Source organism: Corvus moneduloides, chromosome 21 (genome assembly GCF_009650955.1).
Source record: "Corvus moneduloides isolate bCorMon1 chromosome 21, bCorMon1.pri, whole genome shotgun sequence".
NCBI classification, from domain to species: domain Eukaryota; kingdom Metazoa; phylum Chordata; class Aves; order Passeriformes; family Corvidae; genus Corvus; species Corvus moneduloides.
In genome coordinates, this window is record NC_045496.1 from 10,017,649 (window position 1) to 10,030,896 (window position 13,248).

General features: G+C 57.8%; 1 protein-coding gene across 6 annotated transcripts in view; it reads left to right on the forward strand.

Annotated features, from left to right (window-relative positions):
* RGS3 (regulator of G protein signaling 3) overlaps window positions 1-13,248 on the forward strand; it is a 71,077-nt gene that overhangs the window by 41,132 nt on the left and 16,697 nt on the right. For all 6 annotated transcript variants that reach the window (XM_032130816.1, XM_032130817.1, XM_032130818.1 and 3 more), the window contains one exon: window positions 4,906-5,028. In XM_032130816.1, coding sequence (XP_031986707.1) covers window positions 4,906-5,028 — 123 coding nt within the window. The remainder of the gene's footprint in view (window positions 1-4,905; window positions 5,029-13,248) is intronic.

Sequence of the window (13,248 nt, forward strand, 5' to 3'; positions counted from 1 at the left end):
CTGGCATCACCCAGAGCAGGGGCACAGGGCAGCTCCTGGGCACTGCCAGCTCCCAGTTCAGGGCTCTTCAGGCAGAGCAGGGAGTGCTCGTGTCCCATCTGGAGGAACAGATAAACAGAGACACTCAGCTTTCCTGGTTTTGTGCATCTTTACACAGCTCAGCCTGAACCTGAGTGTTGAGATAACCAAAAAACATGGGGGTTTTTCCCCCCAGCTTTAATTTTGGGGTCACATTTCCCAGATGTTGGCAAAAAGAAGAGTTGATATGGTGCAGTCACAGTGCTGGAGAGATTTTAAAAAGGCCCAGATGCCACGGGCTGATGATTTCAAACGGTCCTGGGGCTGTTTGCAGAGGCTGGAGCTCGCTGTCCATGGGGCTGTGCCAGGGAAGAGGCATGGGAAGCTCTGGGGCTGTGCTGGGTGAGCTGGGTGACCTTGGTGTTGCTGGGGCCTCAGCTCTGAGCTGTTTTCCTCTTCCAGGAGAGGAAAGAATGTTTGCAGAGCTGGAAGGTGCTGGCCCTGCTCTCTGTTTGCAGCAGGAGCTCTGTGCCTGGCTCCTCTCAGGGATTCCTCTGAAGGCTTTTACCTGATGAGCCACTTAGGGACAACTGCCTGGCCTGGGAAAACAGCCCTGTGTCCTCACTGGCTGCTCCACAGTGGGTGGAAAAGGTTCTTCAGGCTGGCTTTTCCTCCAAGAGGTTTAACAGAGAGCCACGGAATCACAGAATGGTTTGGGTTGGAAGGGACCTTAAAACTCATCTTGTTCCACCCCTGCCATGGCCAGGATGCCACTCCCTAGATCAGGGTCCTGTCCAACCTGGCCTTGAACACTTCCAGGTCCCTCTGGGCATCCCCCAGGCTGTGCCATCATCAGTGCTCCCAAAACCAAGCCCCACAGCAGAGCCCTGCAGAGATTGCTGTGTCCTGCCCGTGTTATCTCCATGCACATCCTCTCCTGCAGCACCCCTGGCACCTTTTGGGCATCCCAGCTCTAGCAGGGCTCTGCTGTTACTGCCAGGGTTTTTTTTTATGGGCGTCACCAGTGTGCCCAGCAGTCCAAAAGCCACAGGAAGAGCCGTGGTCCCCCCATTCCCCCCCAGCATGGGAGCAAACAGAACTTTCTCACCAGCCCGGGGTTGGTGGTGCATGAAGTCAGCAGGCAGCAGCTGCCCATGTTTTGTGCACAGGATATTCCCAGGGCTGGCTGTTTCTCCTTGGGAAGGTTTGCTCTGTGATTTGGAGCCATTGTAGTCTGGAGCAGTTTCCGAGGTACTTCCCCTCTGGGATCTCTGCTGCTTTGGCCACGGACCAACACCCGGAACGCTGGAGGCCAGGGGCTGGCAGGGCTGGGCTGGGAGCCCTGACCCCAAACCACCCTGCCACAAACCCTGTGCAGAGAGGAGCCCGGGAAGGAGCACAAGTGCATCCCTGCATCTGTGGGAGGAGATTGCCCAGCGCAGCTGTGGCTGCCCCATCCCTGGAAATGTCCAAGGCCAGGTTGGAGCAACCTGGGATAGTGGAAGGTGTCCCTGCCCCTGGACTGGATGGAACTGGATGAGCTTTAAGGTCCCTTCCAACCCAAACCATTCTGTGATTCTGTGACAGGACCCCTCCCTCTCACCCTGGAAATGTGTCCCTGACACAGCCAGAGGAGACAGCGGTGAGAGAACAGCCCTGGGCTCTGCTGGGCACTGAGCTCAGGGCACCAGAGGTGTCAGATTGAGTCTGGCTCGTTGTTCCTGTGATTTCTCAGCTTGGCAGTGTCACACAGAGCCCCACGTGTGTGCTGGGCCCTGCAAGCAGGGGATGTCTGCACTGAGGGGTCTCGGTGTGTAGGGTCTGGGGGCTCCTCCTGTGATGCTGTCATTCTCTGGGAGCTCCTCACATGATTTACGGGCTACAGAGCCCACAGGCCCTCCCTGTGTGGTGTGTGCTGGGGTAGCCAGGAGCTCTGCTTGGCCAGACCTCTCAGCTGGCTGCTGTGGGGTTGGGTCTCAGCCTGGGGGAGCTGTTCCCATGGAGCAGGAGGAACCTTTTCCTGCAGATAATCCTTGGCTGTAGCAGGGCCCGTTTGGGGCTGGTGTTGGTAGGTTTGGGTCATTCTCTGCAATACCTGCTGTGTTTTCCTGCTCTCCCATGGGCAGGGTGGGGGGTCTCACGCCGGTGCTGCCCTGGAGCCGTGGGCTCACCAGCGGCCCCTGAGCCCAGCACACAGCACCTGCAATAACATGTTTGTCACTGGGGCAAGGCAGGCAGAAAGCCACTGGCAGCCACTTCAGTTGCTGCCTTTATCTGGTGGCAAACGCCCCCTTCACGCCATCTGCATCCTCCTTTCCCAGCACCGGGAGATTAAACCCTGTTTTCTCTCTGTAAACATTGGCAGGCCCAGCAGCAGCCTCCCTGAAGGAAAACAATAGCAGGGAGGCTGTGCCCAGCTCATGGGGCAGCTCCCTGTCCCCCCTGCCCAGCCTCCCCTGTGTGGGCAGCTGGGTGCCCAGCATGGACCACCAGGTTCCAGGGACACATGCCACGAGCTTGATCCCAAATAACACCCAGCCCTTCATCTGGCTGCATCCCAAAAGACTTTGCCTGGGTTTGGAGGCAGCTGCGGGTGCTCAGCCTGTGTGGGCTGGGCTTTCCCCAATCCAGGTGAAAATTTTTGGGAGAGCAGGTTAATGGAACAGGGAAAACCAGAGCTCTTTCCTTGGGAAATGTACGTTGGAGAAGTTAAATGGCACCGTGAAGGAATAAAAGTGATGGTCAAATATGTACAGGTTGGATAAATGTAATTTTGGCTGTTCACGTCCCCCCTCAGCCTTGCCTGCAATCCCTGGGATACACATTGGGGTGGTTGCCTTTCCCTGCCTTCTGGAGCAGAGGGAGATCTTCTCTCCTGGCTGTGACATTCCCTGTGGCCGAGGTCAGGGAGCCTGCAGCAGCTGAGGGGGAGGAGAGGCATGCTTTGCTCTCAGCAGCCAGCGGGAGCTGAGCATCTGTGCTGAATTCAATCAAAGAGATGGGCTGTAATTGAATCAGCGAGGGGCTCAGGGCAGGGCCAGGTGAGCTCTGTGTCTGTCACAGCAAGGGGACACGGGACGTCCTTGGAATTGCTTTGAGCCTGGCAGGGCTGGGAGTGTGCAGCAGATACAGCATCAGGGTGGGCTCCTCACAGCTGCCCTGATGGCTTTGAGGCTTTGCTGAGTTCTTGCTTCATTCTCTTCTGACCACAAGCGTGGAGCAGGGAAATGCCAGCCGGGATTTTCATCCCAGCAAATGGGTGCTCATCCTCTACTCTGAAAGTGGGAACGACTTCTTAGGGTGTCACAGTGCTCCAGCCTGGTGACCTGCTGGTGTGAGGCTGGGAGGGACTGGGACATCTGGGATGGGAAAGAGCACTGTCACACTCCAGGGATGCTCAGAGCATCACTGGATCACAGGATCTATGGGAGAAGAGGGAGCCCACCACCCTGTGTCCCTGAATCCCAAACCTCTGTTCATCTGACTGTGCTCAGGAAGCCCGAGCAGGAATTTTCAGTTCTTAGGCCTGTAGGAATAAGTGTGGGGACAAGGCACAAGAAAGCTCAAACTTTCTCCTTCATGGAAGTCTTCTTGTAGGGGCAAAGGACTGAACCAGAGCCCTCTTTCCCAGGAGCTTGGTTTATTTACCACTTTAGGGGATTTTGGATGAAACGTGAATGAATTCCCATCCAATGCAAACAGTGATTTAAATGGTGTGACTAAAGAGCATTTCCCCTTCTGGCTGTGTTGTGTCTCTGGAGTCACAAAGCTGCAGGTTCTCTCTGACCTTTCTGGGAAAAAACAGCTATTGGGGACCTGCCCTTCTGGAAGGAAATTCTAGGGGGAAAGAAAAGGCCTTTTTTATGACCCTTAGTGAAAGACTCTTTTTCCTTTCTTTGCGGTCTGTCCTAAAGTTTTGCTTTTATTTTTTTTTCCTCTTCCCATCTGGCCACTTAAGGAGATGATCCAACCTTGGGCATTTCTGGACCCTTTTTAAAGCAAAACATGCAAAATCCCAGCAGGCAGCAGGTGTTATAATGCTTAATTTTTAGCATGAGAGAGAAGCAGTTGAAGGGCTGGGAGGCAGCTGCTGAGAGAACTTGGTCAGACAGTTCCATAAGTGAGTGAGATTTGGCCCAAAGAAAACCTGTGCAAGAGGAACAGGGCTGTGCCACAAAGGACATGTGCAGCAAGAGGAGGTGGGTTCAGTTGGGATGGCTTCCCATCATTTCTCTTAATTCCTTCCTTGCTGCATGTTGCTCTCAGGCAGTGTGTGACCAGAGCTGGAGCTTCATCCCCAAATTCACTCTGGTGTTAAGTGAGGAGCAGGACAGGGAGGCTGCTCTGGAGCTTCATCCCCAAATTCACCCTGGTGTTAAGTGAGGAGCAGGACAGGGACGCTGCTCTGGAGCTTCATCCCCAAATTCACCCTGGTGTTAAGTGAGGAGCAGGATGGGGATGCTGCTCTGGAGCTTCCCTGAGCTCTTCCTCCTGGATCCACCCAGCCCAAAGGCTCTTGTTCTCACCAGTTCATGCTCTGGTGCCTCATTAGTGTTTGCATATGGCAAAGAGCAATTTCCACCCTCGGAATGGGTTTCATAGACACATTTCCACCGCAGTGGCACAGGGTGCAGGGCCCCCTGCGCTCTGCCCGTGCTGCTCCACTCCTGCTCCTGCAAGCAAACCCAGCTCCCCAGCACCACTCCCTGTCTGGAGGGAGCTGATTTCCAGTCTCTTTTACTTTCCCGTGCCCAGGGTGCAGGACAGGTGTGTGAGGTGTCCCCTCATGTGCTGTGGTGTGTAGGGAGCAAGGAGTTTGCAAAGCCAGGCAGGGCCTGCGACACACGGCTAATGACCTTCTCCCTGCCTGTGTTTCCTTTACGTCAGAAGTCGGAGTGCTTATTAAGTTTGGAGGCTTACTCCCAGGAGCAGAAGAAGAGGATCTGCTGGTGTCTGGCTGAGAACATCACCAAGCAGCAACATCCAGCAGCAGCTCCTACGGAGAGCAAGGTAAGAGACCCACGCGGGAGCTGGAAATTCCTGCCTGGAGCACGGCAGAGCGGGGCTTTGCTCAGTGATGCTCCTGCCAGGAGGGCTGTGCAGGAGGCTCTTTGTTTGCCAGGTGAGAAGTGAGTTTGTATTCAGGCACTGCTGCGCCTGCAGCTTCCTGCCCTGCCTGGGGAGCAGTGGCTGTGTTTGCATCCGCTGGCTGGAGCTGAGGCAGGCTGGGCCGACACCTCCCAGCCTCTGCATTTGGATATTTGGATTGCTGAGGCTGTACAACCCCCGTGGCCAGCCTGCTCCGAGAGCTCGGCTCTGGGGCAGGACTGAAAGCAGGAGGAGAGTTTCAAGCTGTGATCTCTGGGTGCTGATTAAAAGGCCGAGGTCAGGGGAGTAGCAGGGCAGAGATTTACCCCTTCTGTGCACTTGGGTAGGCTCAGGTGTTTGATCCTGACCCCACAGATGTCCTCAAAGCACAGAGGGGTCATTTGGAGAGTGCTGTTTGTCATGCTCAGCGAGGCAGCCCCAGCACTTTTCCCACACAGAGGAGCTCCAGCCTGGCCCGGGAGCGCTGTCTCAGCAGCTCTGGCAGAGAAATGTGTGTGGAGGGCTTTGAGGCACTGTCACACACGCCTGCCCTGCGTGGGTGGAGAGAACACCCTCATCTGCCTCCTCTGGGGCTGGGGCTGCCCCACGGAGCTGTCTGGGCCAGCGGCAGTCTCTGCTGGGTCATGTTGTGTCTGGGGGTGAAGTTTGAGTTGTTGGTGGGTGATGCTGCTCTGGGAGAAGAGAAACCCTTGTGCTGAGTGTTTGAAGAGCTTTAAGTGCTGCAGATGGGGATTTCGGGGGTAAAACCCCCGGATCCCTCCCTTGGCTGGTACAGGGTGGTGGAGCAGCTCCTGCCCCACGTCACTGTCCGTGTGTGGGTGCCTGGCCGGGCTGGCTCCGGGGCAGGTGACTCGTCCTTGGAGCCGCGGCACAGCCGGAGCCGCACTGGCCGGTCCTGGAGCAGGGAGATGCGGCTCTGGCTCTGCAGCCTTCCAAACTGGGTCAGCACAAACATCTCCGCAGGAGACAGAGCCTCCGGATTCCTTTTCCTGCACGTTTCAGGCGGACTAAAATAGCAACAGCAGCGCACAAAGCCTGAGAACCTCGTTACCAGCCAAACCTCCCACTCTGCGAGCGGCTCTGGGCAGCTGATTCATGGAGGTGACAGCGCTCAGCCGCGGCTCCTGCTGTCCTGTGGTGCATCTGACTGGCACAACTCCGTGCCCAGGCATGGGGGCCCTGTTGGAATCCACGGGATAGAGCTGGATGCTGCCAGGGGCTCTGTGCTAGGCTGGGTGCGATCCCACCACGGGCTGAAGATCATCCAGGGTGAAGCTGTGCAGGGACATTTCCAACCTGAGTATCTCTAACAGGTCCTGAAAAGGGGCATCTTGGTGGCTCTCCATCATGACAGGAGCTCTGGGCTGTTTGGGCTTTCAGGGGATGGTGCTGTTTGCCCTCCCCAGCCCAGACTGTTCATGGCAGGACGTGGGGCTCTGCTCAGAGCAAAGCCCTGGAGCGTCTGCTCCCTGAGTTGTGGAAGGAGTCTGGCCACTGGACAGGTGAAAAAGCATTCCAGAAGACATCACATCTCTTTCAAAGGCTTTTCCGTGCCTCAGTAGCCAAGAGGGTGTTCTTTGGGTGCTGTGCAGAGCCAGCATGGGCCCTCCAAAGCTGTGACAAAGGGGGTTTGTCTTGGCTTGCCAAAACTGATGGAAATCCCGCTGGTGGGGTGTGGGGCCAGGAGGGAGAAAAGGAGTGTGACAGCAACTACCAGGCACTTTAAATTGAGTTTATAGCACCATACTCAGCAAGGTGTGAAGTGCCCAGGATGCAATTTTAAAGCAAACTTGGTGTGAAATGCAAGAAGGAGCAGCGTGGGGAAGGAGCTCCCAGGGGGACAGGTGAGGGTGCTTGGGGCAGGGTGGGCACACAGGGCTGGGCAGGAGCCTGACCTGGGAGAGCTGCAGCTGGGGCTGTGCCCAGGCTGGTTTGCCAGGGCAGACCTCTCTGGGGATGCCAGAGCAGAGGCAGGTAGGAGCTGGGAAAATCAGCTGCTTCTTGCAAGGGAGAACTGATCCATTAGCTTTGCTTACAGGGCATCTGATACCAGGGCTATTTAGGGAAAAAACCCAGTGTCTGTGCTCTGCGAACAGACAAATTAAGCTGGAAATATCAGCCTGGTCAGGAATCTGATTTGCAAAGCCTTCAGAACTGCTCCAGCTCAGCAAGAGGTAGCTTTTTGCTGTGGCCACAGTCTGGCCAAGGGGGGCTTTGCTGTGGGGTGGGAGAAAAGGGCCAGCACAGCCTCGGTGCCAGGCAGAGCTGTGCCATGTGCCAGCTCCGTGCTGGAGCCAGGGAAAGGGACACTGTCCGAGCAGAGGGCAGCTCCTCAGGAGCCTCCATGGCTGCCACCAGTGGCAACCTTCAGCCTGCACAGAAATCAGACAGGTTTGAGGCTTTGGGATGGTACCTCCTGTGTTTCAAGGCCCCCCTGAGCTTTGCCTGGGCAGGGCAGCAGTAAGGGCAGGAAGGTGCCTGTGGCACAGGGACAGGGTTCTGCAGAGCTGTCACTGCCTCTGGCAGTGCCTTTGGCAGTGTCTCTAGGGAGGATGGTGTCAGGCTGGGGGATGATCCCTGCAGGGGCCGTGTTGGCACTGCTGCTTTCAGAGCAGCTGTGTTTGGAGCAAAGCTGTCGTTTTCTGGGGGATTTGAGCACATGGTGAATGCAGCATCTGCTTCTGGAGATGGAGGAAGAGAAATCCACGAGGGATGCAGCTGTGATAGTCCAGCCCTGCTCCCAGTGGGCTTTTCCTGCCAGAGTCAGTGCAGGAGGAGCTCCAGGGATAACGTGGCTGTTGTTGTGGTCCCGCTCTCTACCCCCAGTGTCCAGGAGATGTGGTGCAAGTGGGGCTTCTCTGCTGCCACTCTAAGACTTGGCTGGACTTCCCTGAGCCCACCCTGGCAGCTGCAGCAGCTCCCAGGAATTACTCTATGGATATTTTCTCCATCTGCAGAGCCTTCCCCCCTCTTGTGTGTCCGGGTCTGCTCCGGGATGCTGCTCCTTGCCCTGTGCCTGTAAAACACGCCCAGGGTGAGCCAGCTTGGCAGCAAACCTTCCCCACCGGGGCTGTGTGGAGCCTGGAGGTTGGCTGGGGCTGCCAGGAACCGCAGCCATGGCAATGTGATTAGAGAGGAGCAGCTTTGAGCATTAACTGAGTTAACAGGGCGGCCTCCCCGGGCCGGGTGCTGACCATCAGTGCTGCCACCCTCAAATTGCTGCACCAGCTTGGGGTGCTTCAGCCTGACTGAAGAGAAGGCAAACTGCAGAGCAGGGACAAGGCAAGGCACAGGGGCTGGAGCTGCTCCAGCTGCTTTGGCTGCCAGGGAAAAGATTCCCAGCACAACCCCCTGCGTGTAATGGACCTGCTGCCACCATCTGATTCTCACTGCTTCTTTCTTTGTGTCTTCCACACTCAGAACGGCTGATTACTCTTCCCTTCTGGCTCCGTGACCTGAGATTACCTCGGAGATGATGGCTGGCTGTATCTGAAAGATGCAGATTATCCTTAAGCTAAATAATTACGGACACTCGGTGGCGTGGACTTTGGGAGTCCAGGACGGGTGCTCCCCTTGTTTCCCGAGGGAGGTGGTGGATGCTCAGCACTGTCCCAACCCTGGCTGCCGTCCCTGTGCCACGGCTGTGAGCAGGCGTGGATGACCCCGGCCCTTCCTGGCAGCGCTGGCTCCGGTGCTGGGAATGAGCGGCCGGTGGGTGCGCGGCCGGGGGAGACCGGCCGGCCCCTTCCTGGCCGTCCCTGTGGTCAGGAAGGGCAGGGCTGTTTCTCTCACTTATTTACAACGTGCTTGACAAGTGCGAGTAAATGAGCTGTCAGCAAAAGCAAACAGTGTGTGACCGAGGGCTGATTGGAACCAGGGCCGGTGGGGCGGGAGGGCTCCGGGGGGTGCGGGGACAGCCCTGCTCCCCGGGCACCTGCAGCTGCGGATGGGTCAGTGCGGGTCACCCCTCTCCTGTCCCATCCCCTGCCTCCTCTTCCTCGTCCCAGGTACCCACCCTGTTGTCCCTCCACAATCCCTGCTCCTCGGCAGCTCCCTGCCCCAGCAACTCCCTTTCCTTACACTGGGGTATCTCCCGGGCCTTCCTTGCATGGTCAAGGGGCTACTGGCCCTGGGGTGGCTGTGACAAGCACTTGGGGACAAGGTTGTGGCCAACCCCATTCCTCCCTGTCCCTCTGAGCAGGTGCTTCACTCACAGCAGTTCAGTCAGAGTGTGATCAGCTCTTCGATGGGGAAGGAGGGGAGGATTTCGTATTTTCTTAATTTGTTTTTGGCCAAAGTCTTTCCATTTTGGGCTAGGAACCTGCTGCCCCATCTGTGCCAGCTCTGCTCCAGGATGTCCTGCTGATCTGCTGCTGTGGGGCAGGGCATGGCCAAGGGGCAGGAAACCTGGATCTTCACCAGAGACTGCTTTCCTTCCACGATACCGACACGAGAGACTGGGCAGGGCTGAGCACATCACAGCAGCCCCTGGAGGGGCAACCTGTCCCTGGCCACAGCCTCCAGCACCTCGTTTGTGCTGTCAGGGGGCTCGAATAGGGGAGAAACCTTGAGGGTGATTCTGCCCCAGTGAGGGTTAAAGCATCAGCTGGCAGGATGTGCAGCCAGGTCACAAACCCAAAGCTTTGTGTTGTTGCACTGTTCCACACCAGGGAGCACAGCCCAGCTCGCCCTGGACTGGGAAAACTCCTTACTAAGGACAACCAAAGGCTCCATGGATTTGTGAGGCCGTGGCACCAGAGACGCTCTTCCTCTCTGAGGCTCCAGTTCAGCTCTGTCCACTCTAATCTCTGGAGGAAGCTGTCCCTCCTGGAATAGTCATGGAACCACAGACTGGTTCGGGTCAGAAGGAATCTTTAAGATTATCCAGTGCCACCCCCTGCCATGGGCAGGGACACCTTCCACTGTCCCAGGCTGCTCCAAGCCCCATCCAACCTGGCCTTGGACACTGCCAGGGATCCAGGGACAGCCACAGCTTCTCTGGGCACCCTGTGCCAGGGCCTCCTCACCTCTGTAGTAAAGAATTTTGTCCTAATATCTGACTTAACCCTGCCTTCCTTCAGCTTAAGGCCATTCCCCCTTATCCTGTCACTCCATGCCCTTATCCAAAATCCCTCTCCAGCTCCCTTGGAGCCCTTTTAGACACTGGAAGGGGCTCTAAGGTCTCCCCAGAACCTTCTCTTCCCCAGGCTGAACAGTTGCACATCAGTTGGCTTCCAGCCCTCACTGCCAGGACACGAACCAAGGCCCCAGGAAGCTGGGATGTGCCTGTGGGGCTGGGCTGGCGTACGGATCTGTTTGTCACCTCCCCTGAGCCCTGGGTCACTGAACCCTGGCTCCACCTGGCCTCTCTGCGCAGCCCGGAGGCTCTTGGTGCTGCTCCTGGTGGCACCGAGGCTCCGGGGGCTCCCAGCTGGCTCCCAGCGCCCGAGGTGTGGAGCAGATGGGCCAGCTGAGAGCCACAGCTCCTCTGGGCTCGTTCGTTTGCTTAGCTGGGCTCCAGAGCCATGAGGAGAGCGGAGCTCTCCCAGCCAAACAGCGGCTCCCGTTCCTCTGGGTGCTTCCCGTTCCTCTGGGTGCTTCCCGTTCCTCTGGGTGATTGATTCCCGTTCCTCTGGGTGATTCCCGTTCCTCTGGGTGATTCCCGTTCCTCTGGGTGATTCCCGTTCTCCCAGCTTGCATCCAGCGAGCCCGCATCCCCCCGCCCACCAGAGCAGGAGGGCTCGGGGTTGGAGCCGGGCAGGAGCAGCCGCCAACACTTCCATCATGGCCAGAGGCAGTTTTAAACCCTGGAAGGAATCCCCAGAAGGGCTGGTGAGAGGGAAAGTGCCGGCAGGAGCGGCGCCGGCAGCCCGGGGGGGTTGAGCGGTGTGAGATCATTTGCGCAGGGTGGTCAAAGGCACAGACTGAGTGCTCCGAGCCAGCGCTGCTGTGATTTAATGAAGGTGCTGGAAGTGCTTTGTTGCAGCCTGCCAGGCTGGAGCCCTGCTCCAACCTTGTCCCCAAACACCTCCTGCCTCGGGTGGCTGCTCCTCCTCTTCCCTCCCAGCATGGCAGGGGCTGTGAGTGTGTGGCTGGGCAGCCAATGAAGTCCAGTTCAAGTAACTCCTTGCAAAAGTTACTCAAACCCCGATATCTTTGCAGAGTCAAAGGACCTATTCAAAATTCCAGGGATCTTTGGGTATTGATGCCCAGAGTGGTGTGGGACTGATAGGCACAGCTTCATCCTGCCCCTGTGGCATCCCCTGGCCCTCCACGAGGCTTGGTGTCCTGCCCTGGAACGAGCACCTTCCTGCTGGAGCAGCAGGGCACTGCCAGCACCACTGCAGGAGGGCTGTGCGTGGCTTTGGAGCCAACAGTGTTGGTTTTGGGACCGTTTGGGATTCCTCCCTCCTGTGTGTGGCTCTGGCCACAGCCCTGTTGGAGGCAGTGACAGCAGAGCTGCTCTGCCAGGCCCTCTCCTCTCGGTGGATGTTTTCTTCCAGTGATCTCTGCTGGCAGCAGGAGCAGCTTCCAGCACCAACCTCATGGTCCTGTGTAAGTGGTGTTGGGATGAGTCCTTCCCAGTGGATCTGCAGTGGCTGAGTGCATCAGGCTCTGGATGTCACCTCCCTCATCCCTCCCAGGGGACAGAGCTCTGCCCCAGCCCATAATGCTGCAGAGATTCCCCCTCTGAGCAGCACCGAAGGGAAAGGGTGCTGAGGGTTGTGGGCTGAATGGCAGTGACAGGATCTGCTCCTTCCTCCCCCTTTCCCACCACTCTGGATTTTTACTGCCAGGGATATTTATGACCCAGACATCATCTCACAGCTCTGGGTCCCCCGGCACTCGCCCTGCGGTGATGAGGCTGCAGGCAGTAGCTGGAGCCCGGCTCAGGAGCTGTATCCCCATCACAATGGACACAGAGCAGTGGGTATGGGCAGGTTTGGGTGGTGGCTGGGTCATTCCTGACTGAGAGGGGCCAGGGACCCTCAGGCTGGGGGTGCTCTAAGTCTCAGGGACATCCAGGTACCCCCACTGTGGTGACATCCTGTGTCCCACAGACCTGCAGCTACCCAGGTGGCCTCGGGGACGGAACAGGCACAAGCCCCAGCAGGCCCAGCTCCCTTCACCAGCGCAGGCAGGATGGGAGCCGAGCACGGCTGTGGGGGTGACTGTGCCATGTCACTGCTGTCCGTGGTGACAGAGGGTGTCCAGTGAGACCAGGGAGCTCCCACATTTCCTGTGCCACTGCAAAGCTGTGGCTGCCTGTGAGGCAGAGCAGGCAGCACAGGTCCTCTGCTCCATCGCAGGAGCATTCACGGGGCTGCAGTTGGCCGGAGCACAGGGACATGTGTGTGCCCGAAGTCTGTGCTGGAGGAGAGCTGAGCACAGCGAGGACCCGTCAGTGAACGGTGGCTGTGGGGCAGATAAAACCAGCACGTGTCTGAGAGTGGCTGTGCACACACCCCTCGCTGTGCTCTCTCTCTGGAGCTGTCAGGACAACTTGCCTGCCTTGGTCAGTGAAGTGTAATCTCAGGAGGAGAAATGCCCAGTCAGGCCCCCAGCCCGGTGTGCACGGGGCTGTCACGAGAGGGCACTGGCCTTGCAGGAGAAGAAGAGGAGCAGATGGTCATGCGTGGGCTGTCCCCTGGATGGACACTGTCCACCATCCTGCCTGTTTATTCTCCCTGTCCCTGCCCATTGGGGTCGAGCCGCTCACAGAGATTGGGATGCAAAGGGCAGAGCGCCCCATTGCAGAGCATCCCCCACTTCAGAGCTGTCCCTTCGCCACAGAAAACAGTTTGGGGGGAAAACCCCACAAACAGCGAACTTGCAGCAGAGTTTCATTAAGCAGGAAGCACCGGGATCTCTGCGCTCGGTGTCGCTCGGGGGCAGGACAGGGCAGCAGAAGGGGAGCGCGGCGGCTCTCAGGGTGATGCAGGCCCTTCCTCAGAGCACGGCGGCCGTCCGCTGCTGTCAGCAGGTAACAGCACCTCCAGGGAGAGCCGGCAGAGCCATAAATAGCACGAGGGGCACGAGGGAGCCGTGTCTGGGAGAGGCTGGGGCGGTTTCAGCCGCCGCTTGACACGGACATTAATAACGGCGGGGGCAGAGCCAGAG